Source organism: Cibotium barometz, chromosome 5 (assembly GCF_041138505.1).
Source record: "Cibotium barometz isolate CiBa-2024 chromosome 5, ASM4113850v1, whole genome shotgun sequence".
Lineage (NCBI taxonomy): Eukaryota > Viridiplantae > Streptophyta > Polypodiopsida > Cyatheales > Cibotiaceae > Cibotium > Cibotium barometz.
In genome coordinates this window covers 58,135,936-58,155,146 of record NC_141050.1, presented here as the reverse complement: position 1 = coordinate 58,155,146, position 19,211 = coordinate 58,135,936, and the positions used below count along the sequence as shown (strand labels likewise).

The 19,211-nt window shown below is 44.1% G+C and overlaps 1 protein-coding gene across 8 annotated transcripts in view; it reads right to left on the bottom strand.

Moving 5' to 3' along the window:
- LOC147638690 (putative receptor-like serine/threonine-protein kinase At4g34500) overlaps window positions 1-18,540 on the bottom strand; it is a 113,213-nt gene extending 94,673 nt beyond the window's left edge. For 2 of the 8 annotated variants that reach the window (XR_015265960.1, XM_086798656.1), the window contains exons 1-2: window positions 17,536-17,824; window positions 16,570-16,673 (exon numbers count right to left, since the gene is read on the bottom strand). Coding sequence is in view for 7 of the 8 variants with exons in the window: in XM_086798656.1 (XP_086654782.1) it covers window positions 16,570-16,673; window positions 17,536-17,824 (393 nt within the window). In the remaining variant the exon portion in view is untranslated. Of the gene's footprint in view, window positions 1-15,613; window positions 15,705-16,569; window positions 16,674-17,535 lie in introns of those variants that run through there. The other 6 variants (XM_086798657.1, XM_086798659.1, XM_086798658.1 and 3 more) reach the window with 5 other exon arrangements.
- Between the last annotated feature and the right edge of the window lie 671 nt (window positions 18,541-19,211).

The following is a 19,211-nucleotide window of genomic DNA, read 5'->3' as shown; positions in this document are numbered from 1 at the left end:
TCTCATGGATCAGAGCATTCCTAGCATTCCACTTATTTCCCACATTCAGGCTATCATCAGGTTTGAATCTTCAAGGCCGACATTCCAAAAACGGCCTTTAGGACCGAGCATGGCCACTACGAATTTGTGGTGATGCCCTTTGGTCTCACCAATGCACCACCGACGTTCAACAAAATGATGTCTCGGGTTTTTCGGGATCTCATTGGCAAATGCGTCTTCATCTTCTTAGATGACATTCTTATCTTCTCAGGGACTGCAGAGCAGCATAAGCGAGATGTGGCACAGGTTTTGCAACTCTTGCAAGATAATGAATTGTTTATCAATGCCAAGAAGAGTGAGTTTGGAATACAGGAAATCCATTACCTAAGATATATCATCAGTTCTTCAAGTATTAGCCTTGACCCTGAAAAGGTACAAGCCATTCTCAGTGGGATGTTGCCACTACAACCCAGGAAATCTGCTCATTTTTTGGTCCTTGTCAGGCCTACAGTACCCACATGGACAAGTTTTCTGACCTTGCGGCACCTCTTACTAACTTGCTCAAGGACGTGAAGACCATTGGAGTTGTTTTACAACAAGATGGTAGGTCAATGGCTTATTATAGCCGCAAATTGAATAACACCGAGAAGAATTATTCGGTGTATGACAAAGAGCTCTTGGGGTGATGAGTGCTCTTAAGCATTGGAAGCACTTCCTTTACGGGAGGGACTTCACAGTTAAGACAGATCACCAGGCACTTAAATGGTTGCAAACCATGCCTAGTGCCCAATGGAGTGACATGCAATCTAAGTGGAGTCAATTGTTCCAACAATTTAGGGGAATGATTGAATATGTCCCGAGCAAAAACAATCCCGTTGCCGATGCTCTTAGTCGAAAGGGCACTATTCAGACATTGCAGAAGTCCACTGTGCTAGAAATTCAAGGCAAAGACTTAAACAGTATGAAGGCACAGACTTAAACAGTATGAAGGCACGGTATCTGGCTTCGGAAGAGTTCGGGACTCAATATCAATTGGTCCTCAGTTCAGAACCAAGCCACTACAATATAGGGGATGGTTGGTTGTTTTTCAAGAACCGTCTTTATGTACTCAAAGAAAAGCGCCAAGTCCTTCTTCACAATGCCCATGATTCTCTTGTTGGGGATCATAGGGTATCAACAGTACCTTGGAGAAGTTAGAGAGGTCATTCTATTGGCCTAAGATGCGACCGAATGTCTACCAACATGTCCAATCATGCCAGATATGTCAAAAAGTGAAAGTTCCTTATACCAAACATGCAGGGTTGCTTTAGCCTTTGCCTATTCCTGAGGGACCCTTTCACGACATCAGTATGGACTTCGTAGACCCTCTTCCAACCTCAGCTGGATCTAGAAACACAGTGTATAACAATTGTTGACAGATTCAGTAAGTTTTGCATGCTCATTCCATGTAAGCTGACAACCACAACCGAGGACATAGCTCGCTTGTTCATTCGGTTTTGGTACCCCATTGGTGATTTGCCACGGACTATCACATCAGATAGAGATCCCAAATTTACGTCCCATTTTTGGAGAGCATTGTTTGAATGTCCAGCGCATTCCATCCTCAAACAGAGGGCCAAACAGAAATATACAATCAATTGGCCTTTGACGTTCTCAAATCATCCTGCCATGACCAGCAGTCGAAATGGGAACAATATCTTCCTTTGGTTCAAGCAATCCTAAATGATACTCACTCATCCGGACATCGTATAAGGTAAAATTTGGTCGCAAGTTCTCATCTCTTTTGACGAGACAAGTGTCACCATCTCTTGAGGCCAATAAAACCACTGAGACATTCTCGGAGATCATGGAGTCAGTAAAGGAGCGCCTTGCCAAGGCTCAAGAAGCATATACCCGGCAAGCCAACAAATCCAAGCGAGATGTCAACTTTAAGAAAGGGGATTCCGTATATCTCCGCATCATGAAACAACCGCTAAAGCAAGTGGGCAAGTGTTGTCCCAAACTATCATTCCGGAGTTTCAGTCCATTTCCAGTCATTCAAAAGTTAAGTGATGTCTCTTTAAAGTTAAAGTTGCCGGAAAGTTGGACTATGCACAATGTCTTTCATGTTTCTTGGTTGAAGCCATATGTAGGTCCACCATTGTAGGATATATCCCAAGAGCAACAACCAGATATGATAGACGAAGCTGAAGTCATAGAGCCAGAGCAGATTCTCCTCCACAAATGGAAGCATGGTTCCGGTCGAAGAATCCGACAGTTCTATACAAAGTTTAAAGACCACGGAACCCATGAAGCAGTTTGGCTGGATGAAGAGTTCTTTCAGGAGTACCCCCAGTTGTTGGCGGACTACTTGGAAGCCTTGAACCTACCGCCGAGTTAAGCAGGAGGGAATGTCACATGAACCCTACACTGGGGTACACAGTGACACATTGGCATGATCATCAGTGCAACATTTGTCCAGAAGTAGCACCTTTTTAGGAATATTGGTTGTACACCATGACCCCATTGTGAGCCCTCAGTCCAGGGACAGTCAGACACGAGCTACGTAGGTCAATCTATGAGCTTTAGCAGTCAAGTGTCAGTCCTCTTAACCCACTTGGAGAATTCATTAGTTTGTGCATGTAGAAGTCAGCCCTAGTATTGGGTCAAGCATTATCAGGCATGTAGAGATCAGTAGGCTTGTCCAAGGGGCACAACTTAGCCCTCAACCATCTGGTAGACCAACCGACCAGCTTGGGAGAGAGATGTACCCAGTCGGCCAGCATTTGCAAAAGGCCGACAGCATGTTGGGCACACATATCCCAGTCGGTCAGGTCTGTTGCAGTCGGGTAGCAGATTTTGTGTATTTTTCCATGCGCAAAATCATTTAATAGCATTTAATGCTATTTTCTTGTCCACATGCTACTAGCCGACAACTAATGCTGGCCGACCAGCAGCATATGGACATATAAAAAGAGGCAGTGCTATCCCACATAAAACATTCAGGTATTCAGCAAAGTGCAAAAAGCTACAGCATCAAGTCGATTCCAGACTATTCCAGGAAGCTCCTCTTCACATTCAGCCAGCATATGTGAAGTCCTACAGCTATCTGGACTTGCATCAGTGGCCAGAAGAATCTTCAGCAGAGCCTCGGACTAGGTGGATACTCAGCCGATGTACGGTAATAATCTTGCTTGCAGGGAGGGGGGCCTTTAGTGGGTATTGGGACCCAATACTGTGTCGTCTTCTACATTCTCGTTCTCCTCTCTCTCTACTCTCTAAAGTTGATGCTAAGGATTCTCACCACATAAAGGTATAAAGAAGGCCCTGTTGTACGTTATCACGATCAAGCTCAGCGCATGTAACAATAGCTCTCATAACTCGCAAGCCCTCTCTACAACCGTATGTCAACACCACCTTCAATCGCACCTAGCTGGAGAAGGCAGGGTTGCTATAGTTCGCTTCCCTTGAAACCGGCCTCTAGTAGAAACCAAAGTGCGGTAGACTGGCAGTCACCCTTCCACTTGTAGTCTAGATATGAAAACAAAATAGATTGGAGCTAGAGTGCCCAAATCTGAAAACAAAGCGACACCTGTTGGCCCCAAAGCTTGGCTCCCCTTGCGGTATTTCTTTATTCAATTTCAAAAGTATACAAGGCTGAGTACAACAAAATCAGCCAAGAGAGTACACCTGTATGTCCAATCTGACAGCCCACAATACCTCTTAGCACAGAGGATTCATGCACACAGATCTGTGTCTCAAAGCAACACACTGTGCCTCCCTCTGATCAGCCAAGACCATTAAGCAGGGCAGCCATGAGCATACATCTGGCATATCTCAAGCACATGATTCAACATCTCAGCTCATACATACATTCACTGTTCAATCTTTGTCTCCACCCTTTTCAATCTGCCATACCCCTCCTCTCACAAGGGGCCAGATAGCTCAAATCTGCAACAGACATAAGGCAATAGAAAGAGAGATAAATGAACAGATGCAGAGCTTACCAAAATCAGCTCGTGGATCTGCACCGGAGGAAGTAGCGGTACCAATCTGTACTTGTTGCAGACACTTGTTTCAACAACCTTGCTTCACATGTGTGAGTGTACTTGTCTGTACCTTCCTCTCTGCATCCACTTCAGTGCTGCACCCGAATGTACAGACCTGAAAATCTGTACTGTAGCAGTCCGTACAATTTGTACCGTCAACCCACGTGACACTGTACCTGCCTACGCTGCCTGAATACAGTCTCTGTACCCAACTGTACGTGCACAGTCCAGCGCCGCCTGCTCCAGTCCTGTCCGTACACTGTACTGCAGTCGTACAGTACTGTACGTACTGTTGTACTTGTCTGCACAGCTTGTACTAGCAACTGCAGCCGCCTGCAACAGCCGCCGCCCACTCTCACAGTGCAGAATTCTGTCAGCGCAGCCTGTACCTGCAGTCGTACAGTTGTACCTACAGTCGTACAGATGTGTACGGGTGTTGTACGGCCTGTTCTAGCACACAGAAATCAGCAGCCAGAAATCTGCAGCAGCCGATTAGTCCCTCTTGCTTTCCACGCTTCCCAACAGCACGTATGCTCCACGTTTTTTCCAAAAAGAAGAGAGAGAGAGAGAAGAGAGAGAAGCATGCACTCCCAAAAGTGGAGTTGCCCTCTCCCCATATTAATCCTAGGGCCCCAACTTTAATTGTTATTAAAGTTCCCTAGGGGCCACTAAGGCCTAGGGGCAACCATTCATAAAACATTAAAATACTAATGTTCTAGTTCCCCCCTTCACACCTAGGGATGTCCACACATCATTATCTCTGTCCGGGCACCCCACATGTGAATCATTCAATATTTTGACTCAGCAACCACCATGCCCACACTTGTGCTGTTCCATTTTCACAGGGCCATGACATACCCCCCCTCTTGAAAAATGGCAAGCGTCCTCGATTGCATTCTGGTGATACAGCAAAATTTCCAAAGTGAAATATACAATATGGCAAGATCAACGTCCCAATCTCTCTAAGCCATGCACATGTATCAACATTCACTGCAAACCAATGGCATAGTAATAGTCCAAGTTGTATACCACTGTGAACCATACACAACCACAAAATCCCATGTGACTAGTACACATATATCATAGAAGTCCCATAAACAGATGTACTGTCAGCCTCAGTACCTTCGGGTGAGATAAAAACTGCACCAAGCGACCTCTAGATGTCATCTGAGCTTGTTTGTATCAAGGGAGTTCCGAGTGGAGGTGCTACCCCCCTCTTGAGCATCAGGTAATGCTCCAGACCCATGCTCTGTTGAACCTGAATGAGCCACAACAAGAGTCGGCTCTAACTCAAAGGCATCGAGATAAAGCTGCAAAACCTGAGGTGAGTCTGTTAAGTCACCTTCCTCCATCCACTTCGCATCCATCGGTGAATAGTTCTTGAACTTCACAAGATAACGACGGGAAACTTTACCTCATACCTTTCTTTCCTTATGTGCCAGTATCTGCTCTGGAATCAGAACCTCATCAAGTTCCTCAACTTCCGGCTGAGCCTCATCTGATACATCCTCAGGCACATCCCCACGGAAAGGTCTAAGGAGACTCACGTGAAAAGCATTGTGAATCCTCGAGTGATCTGGTAGCTTCAAGCGTAGGCTGCCTCACCAATCTTTTCCAATACCTGAAAAGGCCCATAATAATGCATGCTCAACTTAGGGAATAAGCGCTCTTTACCCTTCATCTTCTTGAGTCTAGCCTTTTCAAAGCGCAAAAGAACCCAATCACCCAATGCAAACTCTAAATCACATCTGTGACGGTCTACGGCTTTCTTTTGCTTCTGCTGAGTTTTCTGGAGTGCCAACTTAACCCTCCGATAAGCTTCATCCATACTCTCCACATACTGATCAGCCTCAAAGATCTTATCCTTTGTGTGCAAAATGGGTGGTACCTTCTTCCCTCCTTCCACAATCTCAAAAGGCGCCTTGCCTGTCGAGGTATGAACAGTGTTGTTATATGCAAACTCCACCAAAGGAAGATATTTTTCCCATTGTTGCTTGTGCTCTGACACATAACACTTAAGAAGATCCAACACTGTAGAGTTAGCCTCTTCTGAACTGACCATCTGTTTGTGGATGAAATGACGATGAAAACTTGAGAGTTGTACCCATGTTGTCAAACAATCCTCTCCAAAACAAACTCGTCATCCGTGGATCACGGTCACTAATGATAGACGTAGGCAAGCCATGATACTTGAAGATGTTCGCCATGAACAACTTCACCATATGATCCACTTTGATCGTCTTACGCACGGGAATGAAATGAGCCTGCTTACTGAACCTGCATATGATAGTCCAAATGCCATCATTGCCCGTTTGTGTCCGTGGAAGATCAAATATAAAACCCATGGCAATGCTCTCCCAAGGTCTATCTGGAATAGGTAAAGACTGTAATAACCCTGGTGTCTTCTGACGGTCAAACTTTACCTTCTGACATACGATGCATTGCCTCACAAAGGCATCAACATCTCTTCTCAAGGTTGGCCAATAAAAGAAAGTCTCCACTGCTTTTACCGTGGCGTCAATACCTCTATGACCTGCATACGGTGGAGCATGACTTTCAATCATAACCTTGAGACGCAATGGCCTGGTAACACACAGTCTGCCATGCATCAATAAAAATCCATCTCTGAGAGTATAGTGCTCATGCCGCTGACCCTCAGACATCTGATCATACAACTTTTCAAAGTCCTCATCATGGGCATACTGCTCTTTCATTTCATCAAGCTCATGATGATCAGCAAGTGAAACTGCAGAGACCTGTGGCTTGCGTGACAAAGCATCTGCCACTACATTCTTTTTGCCTTCCACATGCACAATCTGGAAGTGAAACATAGACAAAAAGTTTGCCCAACACATATGCTTCTCTGAGAGCTTAGTCTCCGTGAGGAAATAACGCAAGGTCTGATGATCTGTCTGCACAGTGAAATCAGCCCCAAGCAAGTAGTGTTTCCATGTAGAAAGAGCGTGAATTACAGCCAACATCTCTTTCTCATAAACCTGTAAATGCTTCTCGGCATCTTGCAATATTCTACTCTCATAGGCTATCACATGTCCCTCTTGCATGAGAACTGTACCAATGCTACTTCCACATGCATCACACTGGACAATAAAAGCCTTTCGGAGGTCCGGTAGCACCAATACTGGATCTGAAGTAAGCTTTTCTTTGAGCTTTTTGAATGCTGTAATTTCCCGATCAGCCCATCTAAACGGAGTTGCCTTCTTTGTCAAGGCATGAAGAGGCGAAGCAATTTCAGCAAAGTACCGTATGTACCGCCTGTAATAGGAACACAAACTCATACAACCCAAGCGTGGTTCGAAATGCTGTCTTATGCACATCCTCGGGTCTAATACGTATCTGATGATACCCGCTTTTCAAGTCAATGCTGTCTTATGCACATCCTCGGGTCTAATACGTATCTGATGATACCCGCTTTTCAAGTCAATGCGACTAAAGACTGTGGAGCCTTGTAAGCGATCCAAAATGTCATCGATCCTCGGTATGGGGAATCGATTCTTGATGGTATTCTTGTTCAGCGCCCTGTAATCAATACACATGCGCCAAGAATCATCCTTCTTTTGCACTAAGAGTACAGGTGAGCAAAAGGGTGATGAGCTAGGCTGTATCAACCCCTTATTCAAAAGCTCCTGCACCTGACTCATAATCTCTTCCTGTTGGGCTGCACTAACACGGTACGGCGGTCTATTCGGTGGAGTACTACCAGGAATTAGATCAATGGCATGATCTTCTGGCCTCTCAGGAGGAAGTTCTCCTGGCAATGACTCGGAAAAACAATCTTGAAACCCACATAAGAAATCAGTCCTGTCCTTATCTAACATAGACAAATTAGACTTAGAGTCATCATCTTGTGCATCCTTTATATAAATCAAGTACGCGGAAAAAGATGCTTTTTCATTACTGATGAAATCACCGAAGCGGATACAATAGGAATACATTCCCCTTTAAGTTTCACATCCAATACATGTTCTTTCCCTCTATGAGTCAGAGTGATTTTCCTATTGTAAGTATCCACCACCACATGTACTCTGTGGCACCATGGCATCCCCAACAAAACATCACAGCCATCCAGGGGCATGATGAAAAACTCTTCGCTGTCCACATAACCCTGCAAATGAAGCCGGAGCTTCCCAATGATAGGAGTAACGGGTTCTGCATACCCTGGACAAGCCATGTTAGCCTCATGTAACGGCCCCATCTCCTCTGCACGAATCCCCAATCGGCCAGCCAAATCCGGTGAAATGAAGTTGGCTCTAGCACCTATGTCAAAGAATATCAAAGCATTCTGATCTCTCACTTTGCCCCATGCCCTGCACAACTCTGTCTCCTCACCACCTGGCTGTTCCCCCACAAGATTAGGAACTAACCCTGCAGAAGGTTTTGGCTTCTTTGACTTGGGCTCTCCTTTATTGTCAGAGTCCTTTTGGGACTTTCTCTTGGGACAATTAAATGACATATGTTCCTCTTCTGTACAGTAAAAACATTTCTCAAAGCCTGTCTTTCCTCAGAAGTTCTCTTGGGCATTGGCAACTTCTTGTATCTCGTCTCTGAAGACCCTTTAGCATCACGAGAAGCATGCCCAGATTTTTCAACTTTCTTGCTCGAGTTCTTACTTCCTTTAAACCCAGATGATCCTCCAGTGAGTAACGCATTAGCTGTCATAGCATTTTCAATCATCTGTGACATGTTCGTTACTGGAGTCTTGATACAATAATCTCGCACCTCTTTGGGCAGCCCACAACAATACTTCTCTACCTGCTCAGTCAAAGGCACTGCACGGTAAGAAGTCACTGGGAGTAAAGCTTCCCAAAACTTCTTGTTATAATCTTCCAAATTTTCACATTTTGAAGCATCCAATTTGTGCCATGCGGTCATAACATCCACCTCAAATGTAGATGTGAGCCATACGGAAGAGAAATCCTGTTTAAATTGTACCCAAGTAGTGGGTGCTATGCCCTGCAAAAGAAGAGTAGACCACCACTGCAAAGCATTGCCCTTGAGAAAAGTGGCAGCTTTCCTCACCTTAGAGGACTCTGTGTAATTCCCACCAGAAAAAGCAGCATCAAACTGCTGTAAAAAGGTGAGTGCTTTAAGTTTATCTTTGGCCCCACTGAATGTATCAAACTTCACTGCAGCTCCCCCTTCCTTGTAATCCTTCGCCTTTCCCATAGGCGTTAGATTATAATATGGAAGTGGCTTTGCAAGATTGCTGCCCCCAACATTCATGCCCATCATTGGGTCAACATTACCCATTCCCACACCTGGCATGCCATACATTCCAGCCATGTTTCCAAACATACCATTATGCATACCTGGCTGCATACCACCAAACATATTGCCTTGCATTCCAAGTTGCATGCCCCCAAACATATTTCCTTGCATACCGGACTGCATACCACCATACATATTCCCCTGCATACCAGGCTGAAAATTTGCTCCAAAAGGCCCTGGCATATCTATGCCTCCCTGAGGGTAACCCCCAGTCATGGATTGGAACACTGAGCCACCACCAAAATAACCTGGATGCATATTCTGCTGAGGAATTGATGGATGTCCAAAGAAGGAACTCTGTGAGTTTGCTCCATAAGCATGCTGCATGTTCGGAAACTGGCCAAAAGATGGATCCTGTGGCATGGCACCACTATGACCCTGAGGAAGGTTCTTAGAACGAACCTTCTTCTTCTTCTTTTCGGGCTCTGTACGAGATCTCATAAATTCAGCAAACCTCTCACTTTGTGTGAGCTGCATAAATACATCCATAACACCAGCCAAACGATCTTTAAACCGAGCATCATCATCCTCTTTACCAAGTACATCTTCTGGCTGTGTTACATCCTCATATTGCTCAACATCTGCAGCCTGTTCTCCTGCAAGATTATCCTCAGATACATCTCTCTCAGGAGAGGTCTCTTGCTCTTCCTCTTCATGATAAAAGTACTCATCTTCTGTATCAGACATGCTTGCTGAATTTTTCAGCGATGACTTTCCTCGAGGCAACCACGAGCTCAACCCTTAAGAAAGTTGATGATTGGTCCCGGCAACGAAACCTTGAAACCAGCCTCTAGTAGAAACCAAAGTGCGGTAGACTGGCAGTCACCCTTCCACTTGTAGTCTAGATATGAAAACAAAATAGATTGGAGCTAGAGTGCCCAAATCTGAAAACAAAGCGACACCTGTTGGCCCCAAAGCTTGGCGCCCCTTGCGGTATTTCTTTATTCAATTTCAAAAGTATGAAAGGCTAAGTACAACAAAATCAGCCAAGAGAGTACCTGTATGTCCAATCTGACAGCCCACAATACCTCTTAGCACAGAGGATTCACGCACACAGATCTGTGTCTCAAAGCAACACACTGTGCCTCCCTCTGATCAGCCAAGACCATTAAGCAGGGCAGCCATGAGCATACATCTGGCATATCTCAAGCACATGATTCAACATCTCAGCTCATACATACATTCACTGTTCAATCTCTGTCTCCACCCTTTTCAATCTGCATAGAGATAGCCAAAGAAAAAACCCAGAGAAAGAGCTGGAGGTGGAAGTGCAGGCACAGGCAAAGGCAGAGGCGCTCAGGGAATCCGGAGAGTTGGAAGGGCCAGAACAACAGGTGCAGACGACTGCGGAGATTCCAGATGTGACCGGAAGTTCCATTCCTTTGATTTTTCCAGATGAAGTAGAAGTGATGGATACAGCTTTACTGTAGGCTGCCTGCAAGTATATCTCCAGCTGTGCAACAAAGCAACTGGTGCATTTGCAACATTGACAGTGGCTCTGCATACTGCTCTAAATTTGTCCAGAGTTGAGCTGTCAAAGTCCAGAGCTGAAATGGTAGAAATGTCTGCAATTCGGAACAAGGTGGCAGCCTTGGAAGCAGAACATGTGACCTTGCGGCAGACTTTAGAGGCACTCAGAGAAGACGCAGCACAATCCAATGCGGATAAGGCAAGAATGCAAGAGGAGATCCTGGACTTCCAGCAGAAACACACAAGTTCAGAATTTAAGTGTCAAAAGCTTGTGACAACATTTATTTGCACTGAATCAAGATGAAGCTGCCTCTAAAGCTGATCAAGCAAGACTCCAGATCTTGCAGAGCTGAATCGATGAAATGGATGCCGCTGAAGATCTGGAGGTCTATGAGCTCACGGCCAGCGATTTAGATACATACAAAGCTCAGATCAAGCAGCTTATGGACGATCTGTATGCTGGTTATATAGAACAACTTAAATTTTTGATTGATCTTGACGCCCTAAATAAGCAGAAATCCAAACGATACATCGGGAGGAGGTGGATCCGGAAGGCCAGGCCCTATTCCGACATCGACTGCAGGAGGTTCTGCAAGGGTACCCACAGACTCCAGGGACCCATTCTTCTACTGAAGCTGGAAATCAGCAGGACAAAGGCAAAAAAGTACTTCTTGAGTATGATGAACAGCTTAGCTGTGTTCAATGAGAATACATCATTTGTAAAGAACAAGCTAAAGATTACCATCACAATGCAGAGCAGCTAAAAAATGAAGTGACAGCTTTAAAATCGGCTGATCAAGAGCTGGAGAAAAGAAACGCAGAGCTTGAAGACCAGCAAGCTCACAATGTTCAGAGAATTAATCAACTTAAGAAGAAAGCTGCTGGATCCAGAGAATTAAGAGCAGCCGTAAATAAGTTGGACGAACATGAAGAGTAAATCAGGAACTTAAAGACAAATCATGAAGAATATGCTAATTTAATGGAAAGCAGGGACAAGCTCTTGGAGAAAAATTTTGAGATGAAAAATTTGGGTAAGCTCCAATATTTGATTGGCAGTGTTTAGATTCATTTTGAAACGTTTCGTCGCTGTAACACGTGGAAGCTCTGGGAGTCTTCTTTCAGCCCTAAACACTCTTGGAAACCATCTGATGCAAAACGCAGATATAGAGAGAGAGTAGAGAGAGAGAGATGCTGGAAATTTAGTATATTCATATGGTACAAAAAGGTACATGAATCCTTGCAGCCATGGGCTGCCTTCTCGAAAAGGTAGAAAACCCCAACTCTAGTCCTATGTTTAGACCCAACTCAAAAAGGAGTTGAATGGCTAACACAATGAGCATTTTAGGCTATTTATAGTCTCTTGAATAATTGGAGGAGCTGGCCGACTGCTATCGGAGCAGCCGACTGGCATTATTATTCATTAAAATGCTGAGCGCTTGCAGCCGCCTTTACCAGGTACAGCCGACTCCACTTTAAAGGTTCAGCCGACAGCCCCCTTGTCTTGCAGCCGACAGCCTCTTCCAAGTTTTTCCATGCCTTGCTCCAATCTACACTGCCAAAAGTGCTCTATGCTCCATCATCCTGACTCTACCTGGTTCATACTCTTTATCTGGCTGCCTCTTCTGGATTTAGCCTTGAAAATGTCCATGGCATTTATCATGCACATGACATCCCCCTCTGCTAAACTTGATGACGGGAATCCAACCTGCTCTTGAATGACTCTCATCATCCCAATCCTTTCCCGAAGGCCCTCTGTCATCATCCATCCCTGGCAACCCTTTTTCTCTGAAACCCCGGCCTGTTCTCCAAACCACTCTGTCTCTGACGAAGATCTATGCATCTGTTTCCTCTAGTCCACAATCCATTCCTACCCCGACTCTGAACACTGTCTTGGTCTTCATTCCTAAGAAATGAGTCTGGCACTCTCACATCACCCTTGGAGGATAAACCTCCCTTGGGACCGTTGCCCGTGAACCTATCAAGCTCAGAGGACTGCCATCCCCTTTGGCTTTGTGGAACACCACCAACAAACCTCCTAGGATCTCTTCTCGATTCTGTGTTCCTTGCCTTGGGCTTTGAATCCGTGTACTTTCCTGTACCTTGGACCTGTACACCATCATATGGGACTGAATCAGTGTTTAGCTTTGCTAAGCCTGATGCTCTGATACCAATGTAACACACGGAAGTTCTTGGAGTCTTCTTTCAGCCCTAAACACTCTTGGAAACCATCTGATGCAAAACGTAGATATAGAGAGAGAGAGATGCTGGAAATTCAGTATATTCATATCGTACAAAAAGGTACATGAATCCTTGCAGCCATGGGCTGCCTTCTCGAAAAGGTAGAAAACCCTAACTCTAGTCCTATGTCTAGACCCAACTCAAAAAGGAGTTGAATGGCTAACACAATGAGCATCTTAGGCTATTTATAGTCTCAGCCGATTGGCATTATTATTCATTAAAATGCTGAGCGCTTGAAGCCGCCTTTACCACGTACAGCCGACTCCACTTTGTTCAACCGACACCCCCCTTGTCTTGCAGCCGACAGCCTCTTCCAAGTTTTTCCATGCCTTGCTCCAATCTACACTGCCAAAAGTGCTCTGTGCTCCATCATCCTGACTCTACCTGGTTCATACTCTTTATCTGGCTGCCTCTTTTGGATTTAGCCCTGAAAATGTCCATGGCATTTATCATGCACATGACAGTCTCTTTCATCCATATCATGTTTCATTTCATAGGGACAAAACGGGTTATCATGTGACTATGTTCCAATAAAGCTTGTGTCACGTGCACGCAGCATGACATGGCTAACCTCACATTTAATCCCTCATTAGGCAACAAGTGTAGGACGACAGCATCTTATAATACTTAGTCGTGGGCCGACAGCATCTTCAATAGACCAGCCAACAGTACATGTGCCCTATAAATAGAAGGGTCATAAGTCATTCCTATCATCTCTCTCCCTTTTGGAGATTGGTCTTAGATAGTCTTCTTTTGGAAGGCCATCGGCCAAGCATATATGTAACCTTTTCATATACATAATACATATATATTGAAAACCAGTCTTTCTCTCTATCTTTCTTTCATGCATTTTGCATTAAGGTTCCTACAAAGTGCTTAAGGGCTGTGATTAAGGCATGAAGGCTTCCGCTATGTCACAGCTTGAATTCTCTCTTTTTGAATCTCCCACAGCAAGAGATCCAACCATCTCATTCGGCTGAACTTGCTAGAGCTCCACACGAGATGGACATGGGTGTCCGCACCAACGCTCACCATGAAACCTCTGTTTACAAAGAGCATTTTTTGAAACTTTCAAAGGATGGGTTCATTGAGGACCTAAGGTACTTACAGATGCACATTTACAAATGCACATGTCAAATGCCATATGATCCGCGGATAGCGATTGGCCAGCTCAGGGTATCTTCTCATCATCTTAGGGTTGAATCTGGCGGAGCCAAAGGCATTCCACAAGATGCACGCATATATGCAATGTATGCACCATTGGTGAGGTGGGTGGCGAGAATCACTATTTGTTTAGATACCCACCCTACTATGTGAGTCTAGCGGAGCCAAAGGCATTCCACAAGATGCACGCATATATGCAGTGTATGCACCATTGGTGAGGTGGGTAGCGAGAATCACTATTTGTTTAGATACCCACCCTACTATGTGATCGGAGCGAGATTTCATTCTCTTCTGGGATTGATTCATCCCCCTCTCATGGGTCATTCAATATGAGGACCAGAGATGTTTAGGCATGTATTTACTAAAGCTCCATCGTCATAGAGGTATTGCTGAGGTAGCACTCTTAAGAGACAATGCCAGCGAGACGCCACCCAGACCTTCATCACATATTTCTTTGGGTCACAGCCACCGACTATAGTGACCCAACAGGAGCAGTAGCATGACCGCCTGGTCCACGACAACCTACACGGACATGTGATCCTCTGGCTCCACATACACGAGGTGTCACTAGTGAGTGCGAGTGATCCCTTCAGATAGCTAGCCATGGCATCTCTCCTCTACGACGGGAGCTCGCCATATCGTCCAAGGATAACCCGGATCTGCAACTTTCGGGCGGAGGGATGAGATCTGTGAAGTTTGGGGCATCTAGCTCTCACAAGCGATCGTGCACGCGACACCCCGTGTACATGGAATCAGAGTCACCTGTTCGTGTAGGCCGTCATGGACCAAGCTAGTCATGCTACTGACCATGCAAAACCACTATAGTTGGTGGCTATGACCCAAAAAAATCTGTCACGAAGAGGACTGAGGTGTCTACTTTGCATTCTATTCTCCCAACATAATGGCCGCCGCCCACACTCACATCACCTCACGAGGATCAGAGCCATCATTTCCCACCACTGCAGGACTTTCTCCTGCCGGCTCGGCCTTACTTCATTGGGTACCATGTTGCAACGCCCTACGCAAGATAATCTTGGCTGATGCGAGAGCTTGAGGCTCTTTATTTTTTTACGGATATTTTCTTTTAGTTTTACTTTCAATACCATGATGTATTCCATGGACATGATGTAAATTTTGGTCTCATAGGTCATTTTGGCCTTTTGAAGACGTTAATATAACTTTCTTTCTCTCTCTGTCTCTCGTGGATACATTGTACTATCTTTTTGGTCTCACAGACCCTTGGGTCTTTGAAGACATTAATATATCTTTCTTTCTCTCGCTCTCTAAACACTAAAAGAATATTTCTCTCCCTAGAAAGCTAAAGCCTAGGCTCTCATACCATGTCAAAGATCATAGTAGAACAAAGCTCAGGATGACATAAATGTTTAGGACCACTAATGAGAACTAGCTTAAACACAAAGAAAGAAACAAAAATCAAGCAACTTAACTGTTTCAATAATCATGCTCAAATATATAGAGCAAGTGCATCTTTTTATAGCTCCCAATCACCACTAGAATGAGTGGCTCCTAGTGTTCCACCTGTGTGGCGACACAAACACCCACATCATCTCAATCTCAACCACAACTTTTTTATTCTTCTACACACTTCTTTTACCCTTTCGCCCTCTTACAATCACCAATGTGACGAATAATTTTTGGCTAAAGCAACCTTTGAGTTGCAACCAAACACAAAAAGAAAATATGCTACCCCTCCATCCACAAAAAAGACTATGAAAGACTATGAAATCAATCTCTTATCACGTGCACAACCGTGGACATGGTTAGTGTCCTAGCTAATCCCTGATTAGGTAGCAGTTTAGAGTACATAACAGGTTCTGACAGGTGAAGGAGCCACCCCAACAGTCAGCCAGGACATAAGCACCATTCAGATAAAAGATATTTAATTATTTTTTGTGATGTCCTCTACTGGCCGACAACAGTCAGGTGGCTGCAGGGAAAATTCTAAGAACCTGTAAATAGCAAGCAAGTGTCCATTCATAGCTCGTATGTTCCAGATCAATAGGTAGTCTAGCAAGTCCTCATTCAGTCCTCTTTTGGAAGGCCAAAGGCCACAGCAGTTGTACAGACATATACATCTTTTGTACTGTATTAATATATTGAAAATACAGTTCATCTCTCTCTTCTCTCTACTTTCTATTCATTGTGTTTGCATCAATGTTTCTAATCGGTAGGCTTAGGGCTGGATCAAGTACAGCAAGCCTTCCACGCATGCAACAATCTCTCACTATACATACCCTACCATATAGGTTAAGGGTCTATGCTGTATATTTATGTAAAACAATGTAGGTAACCAAAGTTTAATCACCACCTTCCCTTTCTTAAACAATAAATATTTTACTCACAACTTCACATTCATAACAAATTGTAGGGCTTAGCCTTTCACCTTTGACAGGCTGTACCCACTGGAAAGACTTGATATGATATTGTTTACGGTCTCAATAATGTCTCCTATGGAGGTCTCTTTTGCCAGATCGGCCAACTCTGAATCTGCACAAACAAGGATGTCATTGGTGTTTCATGATCCATTAGATGCGCCATCCAAACACTTAGTTCACCATTAGTGCTCAAAAACTTGTTGAAGACGCAGGCCTGTGTCTTCAACAGGTTAGGATTCAACCAAATAAAAGCTAATTTCTCTAAGCATCACAACTCCAAAGTATAGCCCATGCGCGCGTGTGTGTGTGTGGGTGTGGGTGTATATATAATATACATATGTACATATACAGACATAAGTATATACATGCCTATATCAATGTGTGTGAGCGTGTGTGTGTGTGTGGGGGGGGGGGGGGGGTGTATATATAATATACACATGTACATATACAGACATAAGTATATACATGCCTGTATCAATGTGTGAGCATGTGTGCGGCTGTGTGTGTGTGTGTGTGTGTGTGGCTGTGGCTGTGGCTGTGGCTGTGGCTGTGGGTGTATATATAATATACATATACAGACATAAGTATATACATGCCTATATCAATGTGTGAGCTTGTGTGTGTGTGGGGGGGGGGGTGGGGGGCTGGGTAGGTGTGGGTGTGGGTGTGGGTGTGGGTGTGGGTGTGGGTGTATATATAATATACATATGTACATATACAGACATAAGTATATACATGCCTATATCAATGTGTGTGAGCATGTGTGTGGGACATATATAAATATATATGTATATATAGGTACATATGTATATGTGTGTGCGTGTGTGCACACAACACATCGTATGGGTGTATATATACATATGTATGCAATTATGCATACATGCAGTTACATATGCATTCTGACAGCTTATGCTTTACCCTAAATTTTTCAAACTGGCAACACTTACATAATTTGTGATCCAACTATCACCAACCTGGCTTAGGCATGCCATTTTTTACAATCTGCATCACAATGACAGAGTCCCCAGCCTGAGCCAACCTTGTGAAAACCCACTCTAGCAATTGGCTCCTGTCATCGCTCATTCGCATGCATACAATAATATTCTTATTTGAAAATTTTTTGGGCTGCAAGAGTAGCTTTTTTCTTTTCCGTATTCTCTCAGCACCTATGGAATATGTCCTCCTAATCTCATTGGAAAGAGTGGCAGGAACTTCTCCAAGCATTTGGACAGAACCTAAAGAGAGTGCTCGTGGATACTCCATGGAAGCTCAAAGTCAAATTTCAGTAACCCAAATGCAAAAGCCCATCTCAGGAGTCAGCATCCACCCAAATGGAAATGTGGATTAAGTTCAATCATCAACACAATAATACAGTTGGGCTCTTCATGATACTAGCAATGTTTTCCATGTAATTTACAAACCAATACAATAGCTTGTATGTCTCTGAGATTGGAATAGAGAACGGCTTAGGGCTAATAAGCATTTAAGATTGCCCTGGCTATTTGTGTGCCAGGTTACTGGTCATTGAATGGCATGTAAGTATGAACGTACCGGTATGTACTTGCCGGCCTCCATTATGCCACAAAAGTTGGAGATGCCATGCAAAAAATGCTTGAAATTGTCGTGTTTCACAGAAGGAACCCCCCTCCATGACACACAGTTGTATGAATGGAGCAAGGAGACAACATGTAGCATCCCAATGAACAAGGACCTTTTGGCTTGTTCAGGTGGAGGAGCTATCGTCTTTGCACATAACTCCTTAACTTTGTCCACAAATTCCAACGCATTCTTTCCTTGCTTTGTCTATCCTCTGGCAAGCTAAAATCTTTGTAGAAAGGCTATCATGATTTGTTAGCAGGCCTTCCACAACAAATTTATATTCTGAGGTAGTAAGTGTTTTATTCCAAACCTAAAATTGGAGAGTCGAAGTAGCCTTGGTGTTGTTCCTTGAGGTAGTAAGTGTTTAATTCCAAACCTAAAATTAGAGAGTCAAAGCAACTTATTGACCCTTAAGGCAACTCTAGTAAGTCTTAAGGGAGAGAGTGGAGAAAGGGATGGTGCATGCAAAAGGTTTGGTGAGTAACAATCTTGATAAAGGCTTTATGATGATGGAGCTAGAGGTAGCTAACAAGAGGATCTTGTCTAGCAACCATACAAATACCCCAAAGCTCTACCAACGAGTGAGTAAAGTAAGACTAGTATCTATGGATGGCTAGGATAAAATGGGGAAGCCTCTTGTTCAGCCACAATGACAAATACCCCAAAGCTCTACCAACAAGTGAGTAAAGTAAGACCAGTATCCATGGATGGCTAGGATAAAATGGGGAAGCCTTTGGGCCAAGTAATAAATAATGTATAAATAGAGCCAAGACTAGAGAGCCACATAGCTTTGGGCTAAGCAAGAATTTGAAGTTGTGCAAAAACAAGCTAAAGGTGCCAAAATAAAATTGAAGGCTTTGGAGAATTGCTTGTATTATTAATGCAACAAAATTTCCATTATGGGCAATTCAGGATGACTAATTTCCTTATGGGAAAAGGGTATTAGGAGGTATCATAGGTGATAAAGAAAATTCCACCCCACAAAAGGTGCAAGCATGTGAAGCTTGGCATGAAAGAGTGAGAAAGGTATTGTATTGGTTGTCCATCAGTG